This window comes from Microtus pennsylvanicus, chromosome 20 (assembly GCF_037038515.1).
Source record: "Microtus pennsylvanicus isolate mMicPen1 chromosome 20, mMicPen1.hap1, whole genome shotgun sequence".
In the NCBI taxonomy this organism is placed as follows: domain Eukaryota; kingdom Metazoa; phylum Chordata; class Mammalia; order Rodentia; family Cricetidae; genus Microtus; species Microtus pennsylvanicus.
Window position 1 is genome coordinate 28,430,610 of NC_134598.1, and position 21,508 is coordinate 28,452,117.

Sequence of the window (21,508 nt, forward strand, 5' to 3'; positions counted from 1 at the left end):
GAACTAACATCTAACTGCATTTTTAATTTCATGGTATTAAATCTATACTTTGAACTTCCCAAATTTAAAAAAGAAAAACAATTATGTCTAGAATTTCTCCAAGCTTCCACAGCAAAAACTTTTCATTTTAAGACACGCATATTCAAACATACAATATGGTTTGATTTGGGTGAATCACCTCTACGATTATATTGAGTGTATTTATCCAAACAAGCTACCATGACCTTATAGTCAAGTGTAACAGATGAAAACTGTCTTAGTGAATTTAAACATTTTCATAACAAATCAATTAATGTTGATCGTTCAGATAGCTTGATCACTTAAAAACAGTTAAAAAAAAAAGTCAGATGGGCAAATATCTTGGAAAGCCACACCTGTAATACACAAAAGCTCAAACATCAGAATGCTACTACAGGTGATATTAACAAATCAAGTTTCTAATAATTTCTAATATTTCTTGTTGGTTCTACTTTATACATACTTAAAATTAGCAATTTCCATTGCATATGTTCTTTATAATATGTGTAATCGTAATTTTTGCTCCTAGACATAACTTTGGAGGGATATGGTTTGCTGAGGCAGGAATAGCTCTGCTCAGACCCTTCCATTACTTTCTTACAGACCCAGAGTCCAGACTTATTTCCTGAAGTATTTTCAGTGTGCTGTATCTTCATTTAGAAAACAATGGTTTCAAATTTCACAAGTTAATTAAGCACACTAATGACTATATTGCATGATTAAGCACTTGGATTTATTATGATAACCATAAATTAAGAAAACACATTTGGTTTTGAATACTGTTTAAATGTGACCACTAAGAAAAACCATGTGGGAAGAGTATATACCAAAAGGGAGACATTAGCTGTAAGGAAACGGAGGGAAGGAGGATGCTATGAGACGTTCCCCTTCCCTAGTCCACAATATCAGGCATTTCTACCTTTTAAAAGGATAATGTTCTGATTTGGGGGAAATAATGATTAAAGAGAAATTCAAAGGACATAAATATGTTTTCTCTGCAGAGAGTACCACAGTTGTCGCGCCAAGGTCTTTCTCTACCTGTGCTGACCTTCCTGCCATTTGAGAGCTCAAGCGCATCTGGGGTGCAGTTTAGCACTCGCTGCAATCGGTCCAGGCTTACTCTGCATGGGACTTCATGTGGATTCCCACCCCTATACTCTCCTTACTCAAGCCTCAAGATCTTCCTCAACAACTGTTTCTTAATTGTTTGTAATGTAAAGGTTCTACTAAAAATACTGTCTTAAGTTCAGTAACATAGCATGAAGGAAAATAAAAATTCTGTTATTTTGACCAGACATTCTGCTAGTGCTAAAGAATTATAATTATTGCTTAAATATTCTACTACTATCAAGAAATAATCATTTAAAAAGAATAAAAACTTGTTTGATTAACAAAATGAACACGTCTGTGAAGTTCTAAGATCGCAACTGACAACAGGAAGTGACAGATGAGAATATCACCAAACTTCACAAGTCTCCGAAAGCACATTACCTCACGTTTAAGCATCTCCATGAGAAAGCAGAAAAAAATAATAAAATGACGGATGAAAGATGGAAGGCAGTACTGACGAACATGCACACTGAGAACACAATAAAATGTCCAAACACACTTACAGATGCTCTCAGACTAACACACTTAATATTAAAATGTACTCTTAAATAGCTATGTATAATTATAATCACACTTATTCCATACCTGCAGAAACATTTTTGCTCATAAAATTAGGATTCAAGTAGGATGATTTGGAATAAAATAAGATCCTTTAAAAATCACTTCCATTAAATATCACACCACATCTAAGATCATTGCAGCTTTCTTTGGTATTTACCTCAATGAAGGCTTTTAGGAATAATTTTAAATCCTTAAACATTTATCTCCAATCTATAAAACAGCCAACCATTTATAAATACTTCAAATGCTTTAGAATGAAAAAATATACTTTCATAAACATTTAGACAAAAATTTGAGTTCATAAGGTATGTAAGTTTCAATAGAAATAAACCAAAGGCATATATAATAATAATGCAATAATAGTAATAATGTATTTCGGATTACAGAGAGTCAATCCCAGGTAGAAAATATTTGATCTCTCTAATTTCCTTAATGGCTTTTTAATGTGCCTTTATTCTGACTTAAAGTAACCACATCTATATTTTTTCTAGTAAGTTTTTCATTAATATACTTTGTTATAGAATATTATCTTAACTAGGCAAAGATGTGTTGTACTTTTTGCTGCAGAATATTACTTTAACTATGTAAATGTGTGTTACTTTTATTTATGATGGATTTGTATAATTATAAAAAGCTGATGTAAAGAGCTGAATGCCAATAGCTGGGCAGAGAAAGGACAGACGGGGTTGGCAGGGAGAGAGAATAAAGAGAAGGAGGAATCTAAACTGGAGAAAAAAGAACATGATGAGAGGAGGAGGAGAAGAATAGAAGGAGGGATGGGCCCAGGTGTTGCAGAATATTATTTTAAGGTGGGTTACTTTTGTTTATGCTGTGGAACATGTGTTTAATGATGTAAAGATGTGTTGCTTTTGTTTGCGCTGCATTTGTTTAACTCTGTGAAGCTGTGTTACATTGCTGTCTAAAGCACCTGATGGTCTAATAAAGCGTTGAAAGGCCACTAGTGAGGCAGAGAAAGGATAGGTGGGAATGGCAGCAGAGAGAATAAAAAGGAGAAATGTGGAGCAAGAAGAGGAACGAGTGAGAGAACAGAGAGAGGAGAATGCTACAGGCCAGCCACCCAGCTACACAGCCAGTCAGCTACACAGTCACCCAGCTACACAGCCACCCAGCTACACAGCCACCCAGCTACAGAGCCAGCCAGCTACACAGCCAGTCAGCTACACAGCCACCTAGCTACACAGCCAGCCAGCTACACAGTCACCCAGCTACACAGCCACCCAGCTACACAGTCACCCAGCTACACAGCCACCCAGCTACACAGCCAGCCAGCTACACAGCCAGCCAGCTACACAGCCACCCAGCTACACAGCCACCTAGCTACACAGCCAGTCAGTCACCCAGCTACACAGCCAGTCAGTCACCCAGCTACACAGCCAGTCAGTCACCCAGCTACACAGCCAGTCAGTCACCCAGCTACACAGCCAGCCAGCTACACAGCTACACAGCCAGCCAGCTACACAGCTACACAGCCAGCCACAGAATAAGACACACATGAGATTGAGACCAGCCAGGGTTACACAGTAAGTTCCAGGTTAGCCTGGGCTAGATTAAGATCCTGTCTTAAAAACAAACACCAAGCAAACAAAAGATCAGCAGCACAAAGTCCCTTATGAGGCAATTATGAGATGAAATGGAAGACAGGATGCTCCAGGAGGAAGGCTGGGCTTGAGGAACTCCGAGGTTCTCTATTTTAGGTATGTGTCCTGAAAGCAAGTTACACCTCATTGAACCTCACGTTCCTAACAGGTAAGACAGATCGAGTAACTTCATAGGATCAAATTAGATAGTTTAAAGCTGACACAGTATCCGAAATGACCTAGTGGTGTCGAGAACCTCCGTGTCTGACGGCAGTTTCAGTCTAACTCTTCGTGTTATTAAGAAATCTGGCGTGCCTGGGCATTCTACTCACCACTGTGTATCTGCGAACGAAGTAAATTAAATGTGAACTTGATTCTCGAAGCATACAGTTTAAGTGGGAAATAACTTCTTCAATTAATCAAAAAGAATAAATGTTTTTCTAAATTTGTTTCAAAATGGCTGACATAGTTTTTGTAAAAACCTGAGCAAAGTTGAGTGCAAAGAACTAAATTATAAGTCATTTTTCTCCTCCTCCTCCTCATTTTAAGTCTGTCTTCATGCAGACAGGGTCTCACTCTACAGCCCTGACTGATCTGAGCTCACAGTCTGGGCTCTGCTGTGCCTGCGTTCTAGGCTCAGGCATATGCCGCAGCCACGTGCATCCCCTCCCCAGTTCCCGTCTCCTCTCACCCAGGCACATTTTTCCTAGAAAACAATTTCATTGGTTCCTCAATTATCCCTGTTTACTTGAGGAAAAGGACTGGAGTCCACTCCAGATCTTTAACTGCAGTTATAACATTTTTGCCTTGAGGTATCTCTCTTTATTGCTTTCCAAATTATTTTAATCTAAATGAATAAAAGAACAAATTTACAAAAACCCCTTAAATTTACAGTAATTCATAAATATTAGTCAGAAATATTTCCCATTAAGCTGTAGCATGTTCCTGTGTATAGCTCTCAAATATAAATAAAAATTTCTTTTCTTTGCTAATATTCTTTTTGTTGTTGTTTTGGTTTTTTGAGACAGAGTTTCTTTGTGTGGACCTGTTTGTTCTGGAACTCTCTCTATAGACCAGGCTGGCCTGAATTCAGAGATCCACCTGTCTCTGATTCCTGAGTGTTGGGATTAAAGGTGTGTGCCACCATTGTCCAGCTAGATTGGAATATTTTTTTAAAGATTTGTTTACTCTTATTTTTCGTGTATAAGTGTTTTGCCTACATGTATGTCTGGGCACTACATGTGCCAGATGCCCTCAGAGGTTAGGAAGAGAACATCAGATCCCCTAGAATTGAAGTTACAGAGAGTTGTGAGTCACCATGTGGGTGCTGGGAACCAAATCCTGGTCCTCTGCAAGAGCGGTGTGTGCTTTAGATGCAGAGGCATCTCTCCAGTCCCAGTGAGAACACTGTAGAGATTATTTCATCCATACCATTCAATGTCTATCAACTAGAAATAAGACTATTTAAAAAGAAATTTTTTCCCAGGGACCATGGTACACTCCTGACAACTCAGCTACTCAGGTGACCGAGTTTGACTTGAGCCTGGAGAGATCACATGTCAAAACAGTTAATAAAACAAAAAGAAATAAAGAAAAGAAATTATTTCTAAATAGTTTTCCAAAACAAAATTGTTACTGTACTTGTAGAAAATGACATCTTGTTTGTTTTATCTTAATTTTGACCAAATTAAGAAAAAGTCAATCATCAGTTACCATCTAGCCTTCAATATTTAACTATATATGTCATTTATTAGGCAAAATAGTGATCTATAATGTAAGCATTCCTCTCTGAGTGTTTTCATTACCTCTGAATTAGCATAGTCTGATTGTAACTTTTTGCATTCATCTTTGAGTTTTTCCGATTCTCTCTCGCGTTCCAAAGTCATATTATCCATTAGTGTTTGGACTTGGACCAGTTCTTTCTTTAGCACAGCAACATCTTCTATGCCAGGTCTCTGAAGCTGTCAAACCATATAATATACATTTTAGAATAACTCACTAAAAGGAAATAAAAAAAGCCAATCATTATGAACAACTTTTAGACTCCAAACATCAAACAATGATACCTTCCGCCAATAAGTCGGCCCCCGCTTTCCATTCCATTTAACAGAATCATCAAGCTGCACTCTAGCAAATGAATAAGTATCCTGACCATTCCACGTTTGCTTTCCTCCACAGACTGTGCACATTAATCAATGACTGGATAAATGGAACATTCCTTCTCTCCACTAAAGGTGGCAATGAAAACAAAGAGTGCTACTGCTGGTGGATCTCCTGCCCAGCATGGAGCCACGGGGACAACCCTCTGCACTGCTATCACAACACCGTTTAAATGAAGAAGAGACAGACGTAAGCCTGTTTAGGGTTTCTAGCTGATTGCTTGTGGTGCAATAAATAATTCATCCATGGGTTTACTGAGTGCTATATAAAGATGCCAAAGACAGGTCCAAGGTTGCAAAACCCTAGGAGAGCACTGAGCCATGGACACTGTCATGGTACCAATGACAAATACAGTCATGGAAGGAATATGGCAACTTGAATTTTATACTTGTAGAATTTGAAATGAAAGCAAGAAATCAAACTGGATGCAATCCTAAAACCAGCTGGATTTATAAAATTGAAGTGTGAGGAAACGTCTGGTATGGAGACGTAAGCCTTTAGTCCCGGCACTCGGGGAGCAGAGACAAGAGGATCTCCATGAGTCGGAGGCCAGCCTTGTCTACACGGCAAGTTCCAGGCCAGCCACAGCTGCACAGTGAGATCCTGTCTCAAACACAACAAAGACGGCATAGTGAGGAAAGGACAGCAGCAGGGACGCGGACAGGAGATGCTTAAGGAAGAGAACAGTTACATTTGGACAGAAACAATAATGGGTAAAGGAGTTCAAAGACACAGCTTCATAACAACTGTTTTCTTTTTAAAACATATACTGTACATATGTAGGTAGAAGGGTATAAGGAAATTCTTATTGCCTCCAGTTCATTTTAGACATTTCTTCCCTTGGATATTCAACTCAAAGCTTTATATATCTAGGCACGCACTCTATCGCCTAACTGTAAGCCCAGCATCATATAGATGGCATTTTAATTAGGAAGCTATAACTAACATGGTAATAAATGTCCCTCAATTACCAGCTCGGTTTTCAGATCTTGGATGACAGCTGTCTGCTTGCTTAACTCTTCTGTCGCATGTGTCAGCTTCTGCTCAGCAGCGTCCCGGAGACTCTTCTCCTCATCATATTTTGACTTTATATCTAGTTAAAGATCGCAACACAAGTATTAGTTTCATAATATTAACTCTGAAGGCGATCTTTTAAATTCCCATATATTAATCTATAAGCTTTAACATACTTAAGTCCAATTTACATTCCTTAAGTACAGACAAATATTCCAAAAATATGATGTTAAATTCTACCGAATACTATACTACTATGCATTTTATGTACATACATGCAATATTTTACAAACAGCACATAATTTTTAAAAATACAGAGCAAATAATTGATAGCATAACCAAGCATTAAATTTAAAGATTATATGATCAATTTCTTTAAAACGTTACTTTTTAATCATCAAGCATATCAAAAAAGAAAATTTATCTTCTTTAAATTTCAAGAAGAATCTATCAAAAAAATTGAAGGACAAACAAAATAATTTACACATAAACTCATATTATCAAAGTCTACTTATCACTTCCATAGTCCACAACAAATGTTTCACTACACTTAAAATATTCAATGGTTTTTCTGGGGCATATGATGAGGAGATGGTAGTAAGGATTATTTATTGGCTAAAAAAAAATCAGATTTAATATACCTGCAATTTCAGTAGCAAGTTGGGCTGCTTTCTGTTCAAATAAATCTTTCATCTGCTTAATATTAAAATTTTCTGTTTGGGCTTCTTCTAATTGTTGTTCTAAAGACTGTAGCTCTAAAAAAGACCACAGCAATGTGTTAAATGTAATGTCAGTTACATTTGCTAAATTTTCAGTACTTATATCATAATCATGTAGTGGTAAAGACAATCAATATAAATCCAATTCTAATTTTATAAGAATATTTTCACATTTCAATGGGGGCTGGAGAGATGGCTCAGTGGTTAAGAGCATCGCCTGCTCTTCCAAAGGTCCTGAGTTCAATTCCCAGCAACCACATGGTGGCTCACAACCATCTGTAATGAGGTCTGGTGCCCTCTTCTGGCCTGTAGACATACACACAGATAGAATATTGTATACATAATAAATAAATAAACATTTAAAAAACAGAATATTTTCACATTTCAAAATATGGAGCATATGCAATTCATTTAGAGTACAAGTAAAAAACTATAAATAAAAAAATAATTAGGATAGCCTCTAATATCTACAAATATTTGTTAGAAGTTTGCTTTTGCTTTTTTAAAATTAAGATCTTACTTTCCAGCTAAAGAATAAAGTGGAACCTCAGCCTCCCAAGTGCTAGGATTACAGACATGTACCATCAAACCCACTTTAAAATATATTACGTTCTTCAGACAAAGGCAGAAAGTGAATCTTCAAGTAACTAAGAACAATGATGGCCTTAAAACTTATTAATCAAAATGTGCAGTCAAGGCCTATTACTATGACTTCATTCTTCCATAAACCCTTAACTAGAACAGGTAATCTCTGCGTCTAACCTGGACTGTTCTCTGAGCATCCATCCACTTAAAAGCAGCTATCAAGACACTAATCTCATCAGTTACTTCAAGAGGAACAGACATATTCCCAGTATAAACTTGAATTTTTTTGAGCAATCATACTGTAGTCAAATACCAGTTTATCCATAACTTCAGAATATAATGAACTAGTTAACTGACTAAATTATGACACAGCTATCTAAACCTAAAGCATAAACAATATTTTTACTGTTTTATAAACATCGAGTATAAGTATAAACAAAATTCCTTTATCAGGTATTAAATAAAAAGCAGGATGAGAAGGAAGAAAAGGACAACTGAAAAAAAGTCTTAATTACCTGCTGATGAATCAGTCACCAATCCATCAGGTTTGGCCTCCTTAATTAAAACAGAACACATAAATCAACACCACACTATTGCCATGTCTGTCAAGGTAAGCAGCAGGATTGGGGTAAAGCTCAGATCTGGTAGGTCTTCTACTTTGGGATCTATACGGTGCCATTAGAGAACGAGCATGGCTTCACTGCAGTTGGCCAGTCCCAAGAACTTTTCATGTTTGTATATAACTATCTAGTGTTGTGCATTAGGTGACATGCAGAATTTCATAAATTCAGTAGGAAATGAATAACAGACCTCCCCCCACCTCCAGAACGCAGTGTTCTCTCTCTCACCTTCCATATGTAAGCTACTAGCATCCATTGCTAGCCTGCAAATACACAAGCCTAACCGTGTGACCGGGTCACACTCGCTTAGCCTTTTAGTCTTGCCCACCAAGGCCTGAAGCACTATCAGGAAGAGCCCCTGTCAATCAGGAGGGGGTCCCGGTCATTACTGCTCTCTTTGGAAAGCGTCATTCTTAGGAAACTACTCAAAGTATACCTCAAAGTTTAATGAGATTTTCCTTACCACGGAACCTGATTCTACGACCATTGAGAAATTACTAAAAGACTTTAATAATTGTGGTATTCACTACAGGCTAATGTTCATCTATTGAGTGTATTCCCTGTGAGATTTGTTCAAAGTATTCTCTCTTTTAAGCACTGTGAACTTAAAGGGAAAAATACACTGTGATTTAAGAGATTATTGCCCCAATCATACCCTATCAGCACACAAAACACCTAGAATAATTCAAAGTTAATAACTTTATAGGTGCCATCAACTATCACAACCAAAGAGGATGTGTGTGTGTGTCAGGTTTGGGGGCGGCAATGTGACACGGGAGCACAGGTCAGTGCACAGACTTGCAGAACATAGAAGGCCCCTGAGCTCCATCCCCAGCACTTTAAATTTTTAATTAAAGAAATTTTTTTTTCAGGATCATCAATCAGCTGTAAAAGAGAAATAAAGGGCTGACATGATTGCTCATTGGGTGAAGACACCTGTCACTAAGACCGGAAATCAATTTCCAGGGCCCAAGAAAAGAAATCTACTCTCACAAGTTGCTAACTGACCTCCATATGTAAGAAGGTACCCACATGTATATATGTATGCACACACACAAACTAAATAAATGTAAAACATAGAAATAAAGACTTTAGCCCTTAGAAAACCTGGCATGGTGGTACATGCCTTTCATCCCAGCAGAGGCAGACACTGAGAGTTTGAGGCTAGCTTGGTCTGCATAGTGAGTTCCAGGAAAACCAGAGCTTGTCTCAAAAACAAACAAACAAACACTAGAAAACAAACAGCAAAAAAGATTGTAACCCTTAAGATTAAAGTCATCCTGGAACTGGAAACAAAAATTAATATCTCTTACATTGTTTTCCTATTTTATCCTCAAAGAATAAAGGATTTCCCAATAAACAAGATCCTAAGTTTTACTATACACTAGATTTAGACCTATTGGCTGCCAATAATAATTAATATTTAAAATGTATCTGCTTCCAAATGAAAGTCATTGAAAGGCAAGTTAAAACTTACAGTAGTGAGGATTTATATAGATTTATGAAATATGACTCACTGGCACAGGCCTATAATCCCAGCACTCTGGAGATGGAGGAGTTTAAGGCTAGTCTCAGCTGGGCTAAATGACTGAGACCTTGTTTAACACACAGGCACACACACAATCTCTAATGCAGTAGTTTCCATGTTAGATAGGCCAGTGAACTATAAATAATTGACTAACACTGAAGTCTTTGAACAGAAATAAGACTGCTATCTTTTTATTCACGGAGTGGCATCTACCTTTTTCCATCCAGAGAGTAATTCTTGGTACAAAGATTGAAGAAGAAAATTCCTAACTGAAAGCTACAGTGTGCTGAGATAATACGTACGCAGATTACTAATTACTTTATAAAGTTACAGTGTGCTGAGATAATACCTAAGCAGACTACTAATTACTTTATAAAGGCTGTTGAGAGGCATCCACTTTATTTTTAAAAAACAGGCTATCTCTGGATTTATAAAAATTCATTATTCTTTTTCCAAAATATAACTGATAGAAATTTTTCATAAAATTCACATTTTAATAATGTACCTAGAACCCACAGATAATCCCCTCTCTATCAACATTTTTTCATTAAGAATTTCCATGCAGATAAACCTGTACAGAATACAACAGTCCCATACCACGTATCATTTCAGTCGACAGCTGACTGTGTGAAAGAAAACGGAGCTGAACCTTTTCTAGGGCCCAGTGACAAAGCAACATCCTGGTGACGTGACTGCCCAAGCTTGCTTGTGATCCTGGTAAAGCAAACCTACCGCGCTATCACTGGCATACAATTATGGTAGTACTTAAGATTTGATAATTTTATAAGCCACTGTGGCTAGTATATGGGTTCATTATATTTTATTGGTATTTCAGAATATATTGTCTAATCAAAACAAAGTTTAGAGTGAAAAATCACCAGGCAAGTTCTGATGGACATTCCCAGAAGACAGCCTTGTTATCACAAGAAATGGGAACTCCACTGTTACTGTCCACTGCACTTCCAGTGAGACGAGACGTGAAAGTAGAGGCCTGTGTTTTGATTTGAGCTAATTTTTTTAGCCATTTAAGTATATTGTCAGAAAAATAGAATAACATAGCTTGATATTTTAAAAACTGCTAACTGCTTCTTTTTTAAAGCAATTTATATGGCTTTAGGTAGATGGATGGGTAGATGGGTAGATACAGACAGACAAACATGTTTTTAAATTATATAATGCATGAGCACATGTGTGCAGAATAGGGCATTGGATCCCCTGGACCAGGAGTCACAGGCGCTTGTGAGCTGCCTAATGCGGATGCTAGGAACTGAACCTGGATCCTCTACAAATGCACGAGGCACATCTAATTGCTGAGCCATCTCGACACACACACACACTTCTTGACACCTTATTGAGTCAGGGTATTGCTATATACCTTAGGCCGTCCTTGAACTCATTCTCTGTCCGGCCTCAGCCTTTCAAGTGCTGGGATTATAGACATGCACTATCACACATGACATAACAAATTCTTAAGGAAAATGTTTAAGATGCTTTATCTTTACCCCCCATATTTGCTTTCATTCATTAGAATTATACAGACTATCCAACAGACTGTTAAACAAGGAAATAGGAAGTCATTTACATCAAGACCCTTACAAAAGAATGTAATACTTAGTTTTCAAAAATGAAAATAAACAATTATAAACATGCTTCAAGAATTTAAAATGCAATTACTTGCTGCTGTAGCCCTTGATATTTTTCTAATTCTTTCTTTAATTCTTCTGAGTACCATTTTTCTTCCTAATAAAAAAGATTTTAATTAGTAAATGTGAAAACAGTTTTTAATCTGAAACTTTGAAAATAAACAAGCGTTCCCAGGTTTCTTACCTTGAGGGAGGCCTGTAGGTCTTGGACCTCTTGTCTGAGTAGTGTTATGTCATCTCTGCAGGTGCACGGGAGAGAGGAAACAGCCTCTTTTACAAGCCCCACAGGCAATAACCAGCACCTACCTATTAATGTTGTAGCTTTCTCGAGTCTTTAGATGTAGTAGTATGAGCGGCGGGCTGCGTCCCCAGCACCCCGGCTGCCCGGCTAGCTCAGTCGGTAGAGCATGAGACTCTTAATCTCAGGGTCGTGGGTTCGAGCCCCACGTTGGGCACCATTTGTAGTAATAAGGGCGGCGGGGCTGTGTCCCCAGCACCCCGGCTGCCTGGCTAGCTTATGCCCGAAATAACAACACACAAACTGTATTCATTTAATCACTGCTTGGCCCATTTCTATCTAGCCTCTTCTAGGCTAATTCTCACACATTAATTTAGCCCATTTCTAATCATCTGTGTAGCGCCCCTAGGTGCGCTTACCGGGAAGATTCTAGCCTATGTCCATCCTGGGTTGGAGCTTCATCACGTACGTCTGCCCGGGAGCTGGGAGCATGGCGTCTCCCTGAGGCGTCTGCTCCCGAGAGGAGAGCTGTGGAGTCTGAGCTTACTTCCTCTTCCTCCCAGCGTTCTGTTCTGTTTACTCCTCCCACCTATCTTCTAACCAATGAGGGCCAAGCAGTTTCTTTTTATTTAACCAATGACCTTCCTCCATCATTTAGAAACACTGAAAGCTTTATGTATGAAAGCCTTCATAAAAATAATTTTATTCTTAAAGCACATAAATGAAAACAATTCTCACGACCAGAAACAAACTCTCTTCTGCTTGTTTACCAACAATAGCATGAGCGGCTTCCTAAGGCAGTTGTCCGCAGGACTCTGGATGTGCAGGCTGGCCTGGCCTGGCTCTCCCCTCATTCACTTGGCTGCAGCAACACTGACTTGCTTCTGCTCCTTCTCCCATTCTGCTACTCTCACCTAAGACTCAAACTGACAACAAGATGGGCTAGAAATGGGAGGAAGGCTATGCTAAATGAGGATGGCTGTTGGGGACTGTGGACCCCCAGACCCTGAATTTCCTGTAAACAACTTGTTTTCCTGTGCTTGCAGCTACTCTGAGCACAAGACAGGAGAATGGTTTCTGGTGGGCTTGCAGCTGCGTGTTAGGTCATGACCATTGGTCATGGATTCCTATATAAGCTGCCCTGAAACACAGTAAAGTTGGCATTCTTAATTCCAGGGGGCATTCTTGGCGTTCTTGTTTCCAGAGTGACCTGTGTCTCTGTCTCTGTGTGTCTGTGTGTGTGTTTCAATCTCCAGCCCCTTATCCGACACACAAACCATAGCACATAGTACGCAGAGCAGAGTTTGTGCTAGTTAAATTAAGTAATAAGAGTTTGTGTTACAGACGGCTTTAAATTAAGTAATATGAAAACATTACAATTTTCAGAAAGTAATAAATCTTATAACACGTGCACATTCTGTGACAATATTCCATTTCAAAACTAGTATACTGTACCGTGTCAAAGCAAGATTGGCTTCTCCACCAAGGCCCGAGTCATTACCAGCATCGTGAACTGCCTGATAGTGTTTGAAAAGTTCATCGGCAGAGCCAAGAGATTTCATACACTGGGGACATATAAAACCCTATAAAAATAAGCACAAAAAAAGATTTTAAAATATTTCATTTTGAAGAATAATACTTTGTATTTATGAAATATTGTCAAATGCCATTAAATAAAGTGCAATTTATAATGTTAAGCCCCAATTTTTATATCAGTCAAAGGTATTTCACAAACCACAGCCATCTTTTTAGGCTGCACCTAATAGCTAAAGAAATTAATTCTAGTACGAGATATTAGTTCTTTCTTTCTTTTCTTCTTCCTTTTTTTTATTTTTATTTTTTTTTAGACAGGGTCTCATTAGGTAGCCTTGGGTAGCCTGGAATTCATTATGTAAATCAGATTTGCCTTGAACTCACAGAGATCAGTCTGCCTCTGCCTTCAGAGTGTTAGGATTAAAGACTAAAGATACGTGCTACCACAGACAGCTAAAATGTTGTCTAGTCTAGATTAGTTGAGAACATTTTTCATCAATCTTTCATTCTCTGTAGATTCCCATTAATAAAGCAACATTTGTTCTAATCTAGTTCACAGAAATAGAAAAAGGGTAAAATGATGGAATATTCTTGTCACTAGAAGGAAAAAATCAAGACTGTCAGTGTCTTACACAAAGCTCTGCAGAGAAGTGTTCTGATCAGAAAGTAGAGTTAACTGCGATGCGCACACCTGTAATCTCGGCACTTTGGAAGCAGAGCGGAAGGAGCAGGAGTTTCAAGTCATCCTCAGCTACACAGTGCATTTAAGACCAGCATTGGCTACATGAGACCCTGCCTCAAAATAAATAAATAAAATAAACATTGCTAGCAGGAGACTAACATGATAAAAAGTCTAAAGCTAATGTAAAGCCTGATATAACATGAAAACCTGGTGATTAATTAATTAATATATGATTATCAATCAACTATCACCAACAGTGGTAAAGATGCTGCTGTAGGCCCAGGCTACCTGTGCTTGGGGTTACAGCTTGGGAGTGAAGAGTGAAATCGACATACTCGGTTCTAACTTTAATTTTCCACAGTAGAACACAATAGGGTTATTTTACTAACACTAAACAGCATTAATTAAATTTTTTGAACAATGACCAAAAAAGGGATATCTATTACAGTGGGTATCATCAAAAACATTTAAGAAGCATCCTTACAGATTAACTGTTAGAGGAAACTAGAATAAGAAAAATTGTTTTCCATTGGATCCATACTATGTACCAGATATTTACCCTACACAATCTAATTTAAAACTCGTGCCCATTTATTTATAGTGTTACTACCCCTATTTTATAGAACAGGAAACTAAAAAAAAAATTTAAATTAATTTCCTGAGGTCACAAATGACTACGATATCTATAAATCTGTTGGACATTTACCATGTTTCCAAAATATTATACTATCTCCTGAACTCGATGACCTAACCCTTTAAACAAGCCCTTTATCTCTAACTTCACAATGACCTGATTCAACAGGTATTCGTTATTGAGTGTAATAATAATAGTTCTATGGAAGATACAAATTGTAAAATACTGTTCCAATCCCCCCCAAAAAGAGAATCAAGGACATATGGAAAAGTATCTTTTCATGGAACTGAATCAATGATTAACCAAATGGTATTAAATTTATTACTGTATGGCTATCTAACTGCAAACTATATTAGCAAGTTAAAGGCTACAAAAACTCTGAGAAATGGTCTCATGGTTCTCTGAGAATTATTTGTCTAAGAGGTATATAAATTATTAGTAGCATTCAAAGTATTAAATTTTATTTTATTTTAGCATTAACCAATATACAAAAGAAGTCTCACTCAACTTTTAATCTCTGAAATTTTTGCACTCAAAAGTTCCTATGAATAATGAAGAAATAGGTCCCCACCCTCTGCACTCCCACGTACACCCCACAAGAGTTCTGAGGCTGTCTTACTCGTAAAAACTACCAAAGGATGTCAATTCAAAAACCACTCCCAGCTCAACCAGCCCAACCCATCCTTCACTCTAAACTCTAAGAAGACCCCTCATGCAATCCATTTTGCAAGAGTATGTCATATACCAAAAATATTTAAATTCATTGAATAAAAGATGAATATCAGTGAAAACCTCATGGAGTTATTACATTTATACGATTACACTAATTTGACTGGCAGAAATAAATCACTGTGTCCAGTAAGCGCATGGCGAGTCTCAACGCTCCTCTATTTCAGTACAAAGGGTACACAGAAAGCACACGAGGATGGCACTTGGGTGCACAGCTGCACGGTAGGAACTGGTAAGTGCATTCTGACTCTGAGGAGTCTATGTGACTAGAGTCTGTTTATGGAGATACAGGAATAACCGTCTTTTATTCATTCTATAAAAACTAAACTACCACATGCCCTGAAGAGACCACTGCTGTCTGTGAGTATGCTCACTCAAGCAGTGCGCTGCTCTCTTTACAACAGCTAATCACAACTATCACTTCGCTTTTGGAGACAGTGTCCTTGCCACACTATAAACAATAAAGATTAATAAAGAAAGCTGTCCCACTATGCTCTCCTTGGCTCTCCCACCAACACTCAGTTTTCCCTTTTATAATAGTGCAGGTGACCTTAACTATCAGCTACACGCTAACCCAAACATCCAGCCAACACTATATAGGGCAGTTCTGGGTCTGTACATCTAGAAACCATATCCCTACTTACTGCATTCCACAAGTAGTAAATCTAAGGCCTGACTCATTTCCTATGTATAAATGCTTCATAGAAAAAGTCATACTTCATCATACTTCATAGGTTTACATAGTACCAAGTTTCATTCTTTTATGAGATTTGTGAAAGAACTAAAAAGTTATGCTTTTTTGCTTTTTAATACCAAATTTTAAAAAGAAACATATTAGCAAGATCATCAGAGAAATTCTTTCCAATCTAAATATAATTTCCCCTGATACTACGCCCACCCAGCCTTACATATGCAGCAGGGCTACCCTACAAAGCAGTGATTCTCAACCTGTGGGCCATGACCCTTTGGGGGTCACACAACCCTTTCACAGGGGTCGCCTAAGAACACTGGAAAATGCAAATATTCACATTACAATTCAGAGCAGTAACAACTACAGTCATGAAGTAGCGATGACATAATGTTATGGGGGGGGCACAACATGAGGAACTGTGTAAAGGGTCTTAGCACTAGGATGATGAGGACCACTGCAGAGGAAGGTTCGACACGTCACCATGGTGAGGATGCGCATTGCATCACCTCCAATAAAGCGAAACAAAGATGAAACCAGTCTTAGATTCAGGTTCTAATGCTATTCAGACACAAAATGTTTCTATGCAATAATCATTTTAACGTAAGTGCTTTAATAATTCATTAATAAAGCATGAATAGATACTTCTACAAATATTGAAATACCGCTTTATATTTCAAATTTCATAACAAAATGTATGTATACATATTAAGCATTCACAAGAAGATGGCTGGAAACAATAGAAGAAACCAAGCAGATGACCCAAGAGCCTCTTCCTTACTGATTCTTCTCAAGCATGCATAACTAAAACCATCCGCATTCCCTTATAGCATAGAAGAGAACCAACACCAAGGCAGGGGAACAAAGCGATATTGAGCAACCCAGAACCAAGGTGTCAAAGCAAAAGGTAAGGACCCACAGTCACAGTGGAGTCACTAAGAAGCTCCTGTCCTCTTGCCTCGTGTCCAGTGTGAACTTCCTGGTAATGTTCCGATAAGTCAATAGCAGTTACACATCTTTTCATACACAATGGGCAGATGAAACCCTGTGAATAACAACTTCAGTTTGTCTTCAGTAAAACAAAACATGAGCATGCAAACTGCAAACATGTATAAGAAGAGATTAAACAATCATTTTTTGATATGGATCAGGGAGAGTTCACGGTGTAGCTGCAAAAGACGAGAGGAGTCTCTGAAACAGAACTTTAAAAGCTCGTGCCATCTTCACATTACAAATTTCCCCTGGACATTTGCTCAGTGTGGTACCCAGCTGGTTTGAGTCAAATACTCTGGCTTACGCATTTTAAATTGTTTTTGTTGAAGCACTTTGCCCATAGTTACCTGAACCCCAGTATTGAAAAGTTAGGTTTTATTTTAGATCAAGAAGTTCCAGCCAGTACAAAAATACTGTGATATTTTATGTGATATTCTCAACAAAGAAATTATGTTAATCAAAATGATTTTAGTCTTTATGTTCCACTCAGCAAAGATCACATCTTCCCCTATCAATAATCCCCAGTGCAGGATGCTTCTTTCTGATTCTTGGACTAAGTCAGTCTGTGGTGGTTTGATGAGAAAGGATCCACAGGCTCATACACTTGAATGCTCAGTCACCAGAGAGTGGCACTATTTGGGAAGGATTAGAATTAGAGGTGTGGCCTTGTTGAAGGAAGTGTGCCACTGTGGTGGGCTCTAAGGTTTCAAAAGCCCATGTCAGCCACAGTCTCTTTCTGCCCATAGAGCAGGATGCAGCTCTCGGCTACTGCTCCAGTGTCTGCCTGTGTGCCACCACGCTGCCTGCCATAACAATGGACTGACACTCTGAAACTGTAAGCAAACCCCCAGTTAAACGCTTTCCTTGATGAGAGCTGCCTTGGTCATGGTGTCTCTTCCCAGCAACAGAAGAGTGACTAAGACAAAAGCTATCCCTAACAGCACCACATTTTAAAATGAGGGCGACCTCACTGACTTAAAGTTTGAGGTTGTGTCATACAATGGTGAAAGGAGAAGAACATAAAGGAGTTGAGAATATGACGAACAGAGTGAAGGAAATACAGCGGTAGGAACAAAGGTTTGTAACTTTGTGTAAAAACAAATGCAGACCTGGAGCCCTGGGACGTAACTGGAGTATTAGGTCAGTGGGGGCATGCGTTGGAGGGGTACGGCTTGTCTTTGGCACCGTCCTGTTACTCCGTCTTTGTCTTTCTCTCCACTTCTTGACACCATGAGATAATGACCTTTGCTCAGTAATGCTCTCTCTGATCAATGTTCTACTCAATACAAACTCAATAAGGAGTTAAACAATCATGGTTTGAGATCACTAAAACTATAAGCCAAAAAGAAAGAAAAGAAAAAAAAAATCTTCCTTGTGACCGTTTGAATAAGAATGGTTCCCCATTGCCCCATTGGCTCATATATTTGAACACCAGGGAATGGCACTACTTGAGAGAAATTAGGTGAGATCTTGTGAAAGTAGGCGTGGCCTTGTTGAAGGAGGTGTGTCACTAGGCTTTGAAGTTTCAATGGCCCAAGTCAGGTGGGTCAGTCAATCTCTCTCTCTCTCTCTCTCACTCTCTCTCTCTGCTTCCTGTAGATCTGGATGTAAAGCTCTCAGCTACCATGACTATCTACACGCCACCATGCTCCCTACGTGATGATAATGGACTAAAACCTCTGAAACTATAAGCAAGTTCTAATTAAATGCTTTCGTTTGTAAGAGTTGCCTTGATCATGGTGTCTGTTCACAGCAATAGAACACCAACGAAGACATTTCTCTTTTGTTGTTTAATTTCAGGTAATGAAAAGCTAACACAACATGTAAAACACACATATCACCCAGTACAAAGGAACCCTTTGGTAAACATTATCTAGTTCCACCATCATTATTCTGTGTGTGTATGTGTGCATGCATGCATGTGTACATGTGTGTGTTATGAGCATGAGTATATGCATGAGGGGGCATGTGTGATATATTATGGGGAATACATACATGTATATGCAAGTACATGTGGAAGTTAAAAGAGAATTTTTATTTTTATATTTTAAAACAGTTCTCTCACAAGCCTAGCACTCACATGCAGACTCAGACTACGCTGGCTCTCCAGCATACTCCACAGACGGCCTGTCTTACCTCCCTACTGCTAGGATTACAATCACTACCATTGAATTTAACATTCTGATGACAGAACTCAGTTCCAGTACTTTACCAGCTTAGCGATCTCTACAGATTTCATTATTCCTTTGTTTACATCCCTTAAAAACTAATTACCCAGAGGGTAAAGCAAGAAACATGAATTTACCTTTGGTCAAGGAGTTACCTTCCAGACACCCACAGCCCAATGCTAGAACTGGGGAACAGCACTTATATAAGGGTGACTCCTGCCTGCTTCGCTTGCTTCAGCCACTAAAGGTTTAAAGTGTGTTTTACTCTGCTCACAGCTGTCAGTGGCAAATGTCTCGCCCAGTCATCTAATCCTTCATTAAAACACATTACTGCGTGACTGTTGGTGCTGAAAACACAGTGTTGGAGAGTTGGCAAACTCTCCAACATCAAGAAACTTATAGACTTCTGGAGAAAGTTACCAAGAAAATTCTGTTAGACTTCACAAAAGCAGAAAACTCTCCTCACCTGCCTTCAGAACAAAGCCACAGGCTCCACTGTCACACCCTGATGCCACAATGATCACACTGCACACAGGTGGCCCCTGTGCTCCCACCCTTTACACCACCAAGTTTATTTTCAAGACAGCAGCTACACGGAGTGTTCTACAACAGGCATATGAGCCAATCTTACCATTTCCATGCTCAGATTCCAGCAGCTTGGTTTCTCTACCTCCCAGAAACTCAACCACTCAGTGAGTATAACGTCCACAAGGCCTGCAAGAGGTGGGCCTCCCTGAGCCAATCTGTGCTCACTCAGTATTCTAGAGCTACACTACCGTCCTAGCTGGTCTACACCATGCCAGACATGCTCTTGGCGCTAAAAATTACCGTGTGTCCTTCATATCTAGGACATCACTTGCCTTATCCCTTGTCCTTGGCTCATTTCTTCACCTTCTTCAGTTCTAAGGCAAGCCACCACCTCCTTTTTCCACTGGAGAACGCCACAGTGAAAACTATATAAAACAACAGCTACACAAAAGATGTTCTACAGCTTCCTGCCTACTATATTTTTGTAGATAAATAAACACCAATTTATCTATCCTGGTACATTTTTAGAAGATTACATAGCAAATACCAGGCCATGCAGGAGCAGAGTGAGGGCTGTACCCCCCCACAAATAGTAAATCATTATCATAAACATATGTAAACATCTTGAAAAATTAACAAATAAAATCCAAAAACTGTTGGAGCTGCAGACTCCTGACCCCTTGACTTTCTCTGCTTGCTTTAGACCCTTCGCCAGCTGGAGTGAAGAGAGCAAACACCTGTGCCTGCAGCTGCTCTGAGCACGAGACCTTGATAGCAGGGGAGTGGGTTCTGGCAGCTGAAAGATCCAGAGAGCTGGGCATGGCTAAGAATCCCTATCTAAGCTTCCCCTGAGTACAATAAACTTGGCATTCTTGTATCAAGGATGACCCGTGTCCCTGGCTCTCTCTATGCGTCTCTGTCTATGTGTTTTTAAGTCTCCAGCTTAGTTCCCGGCTTGCGTACTGTCTTGTAGTGGCACGGGCCACTCGGCTTTTTACAAACAACGTATTAAAATAACAACAACAACATTGTCAAGTGAGATTACAAATACCGTAGGAGTACAAGGGTATGCCAATACTATTTTCAATGTATGTACTTCATTGCATAACAAAAGGAAAGAATCGCACCAACATGTCAGTACATGTGGAAAAAGCATCCTGCACAGGTGAGATCCATTCAAAGGGAAAAAGGAAGGGAGGAGGGAGGGGCAGGCATCAGGCAGCATATACACTACTGTGATACCTAGCAGAATTGTGGCCAGCAGGTACCTTGCTTTGTTCCTGGACTTGGAAGATTAACCTAACATTTAGAGCTTTTACCTTAACATTTAAGTGATAATAAACACGGATTTTCTTTATCCCTCTTTTCTATAATGAACAAGTATCACTTTCTTCTTAAAATTAAAAATAGTAATACAACTTAGAAGGCTTCATAATTGAAATTAAGATCATTTACATTTTCACTAGTTTTTACTAAGTTAAGAAAAATAATATAAAATTTAACAGGTCATAAATAAAAACAGAAAATATAGTAAAAAATGTGATACATAATCTAACCCAGTTTATGATGGTACACACATACACATTAAGTGTTAAGTTCTTTATTAAAGGACTAAAATATGCTTCATTAAATTGAGATGACAACATAAAAAGACAAACTAGTAATATTTCAATTTTCAATCTTAATAGACAGTTTTTCATTATTACAACCAAACATTAATATATTTGTATAAACATAACCCAAAAGTCACATTCTAATA

The 21,508-nt window shown here is 38.6% G+C and overlaps 1 protein-coding gene and 1 non-coding gene across 4 annotated transcripts in view; one reads left to right on the top strand and one right to left on the bottom strand.

Annotated features, from left to right (window-relative positions):
- The window catches only part of Eea1 (early endosome antigen 1), a 94,715-nt gene that overhangs the window by 45,300 nt on the left and 27,907 nt on the right, over positions 1-21,508 (bottom strand). Inside the window, exons 3-10 of one of the 3 annotated variants that reach the window (XM_075954635.1) lie at positions 17,019-17,105; positions 13,250-13,377; positions 11,741-11,795; positions 11,588-11,653; positions 8,281-8,320; positions 7,103-7,216; positions 6,419-6,540; positions 5,093-5,248 (exon numbers count right to left, since the gene is read on the bottom strand). In XM_075954635.1, the coding sequence (XP_075810750.1) occupies positions 5,093-5,248; positions 6,419-6,540; positions 7,103-7,216; positions 8,281-8,320; positions 11,588-11,653; positions 11,741-11,795; positions 13,250-13,377; positions 17,019-17,105 (768 nt within the window). Of the gene's footprint in view, positions 1-5,092; positions 5,249-6,418; positions 6,541-7,102; positions 7,217-8,280; positions 8,321-11,587; positions 11,654-11,740; positions 11,878-12,435; positions 12,461-13,249; positions 13,378-17,018; positions 17,106-21,508 lie in introns of those variants that run through there. The other 2 variants (XM_075954636.1, XM_075954637.1) reach the window with 2 other exon arrangements.
- On the top strand, positions 11,939-12,011 carry Trnak-cuu (transfer RNA lysine (anticodon CUU)). Its single transcript has one exon. It is a non-coding gene; the product is annotated as a tRNA-Lys (tRNA).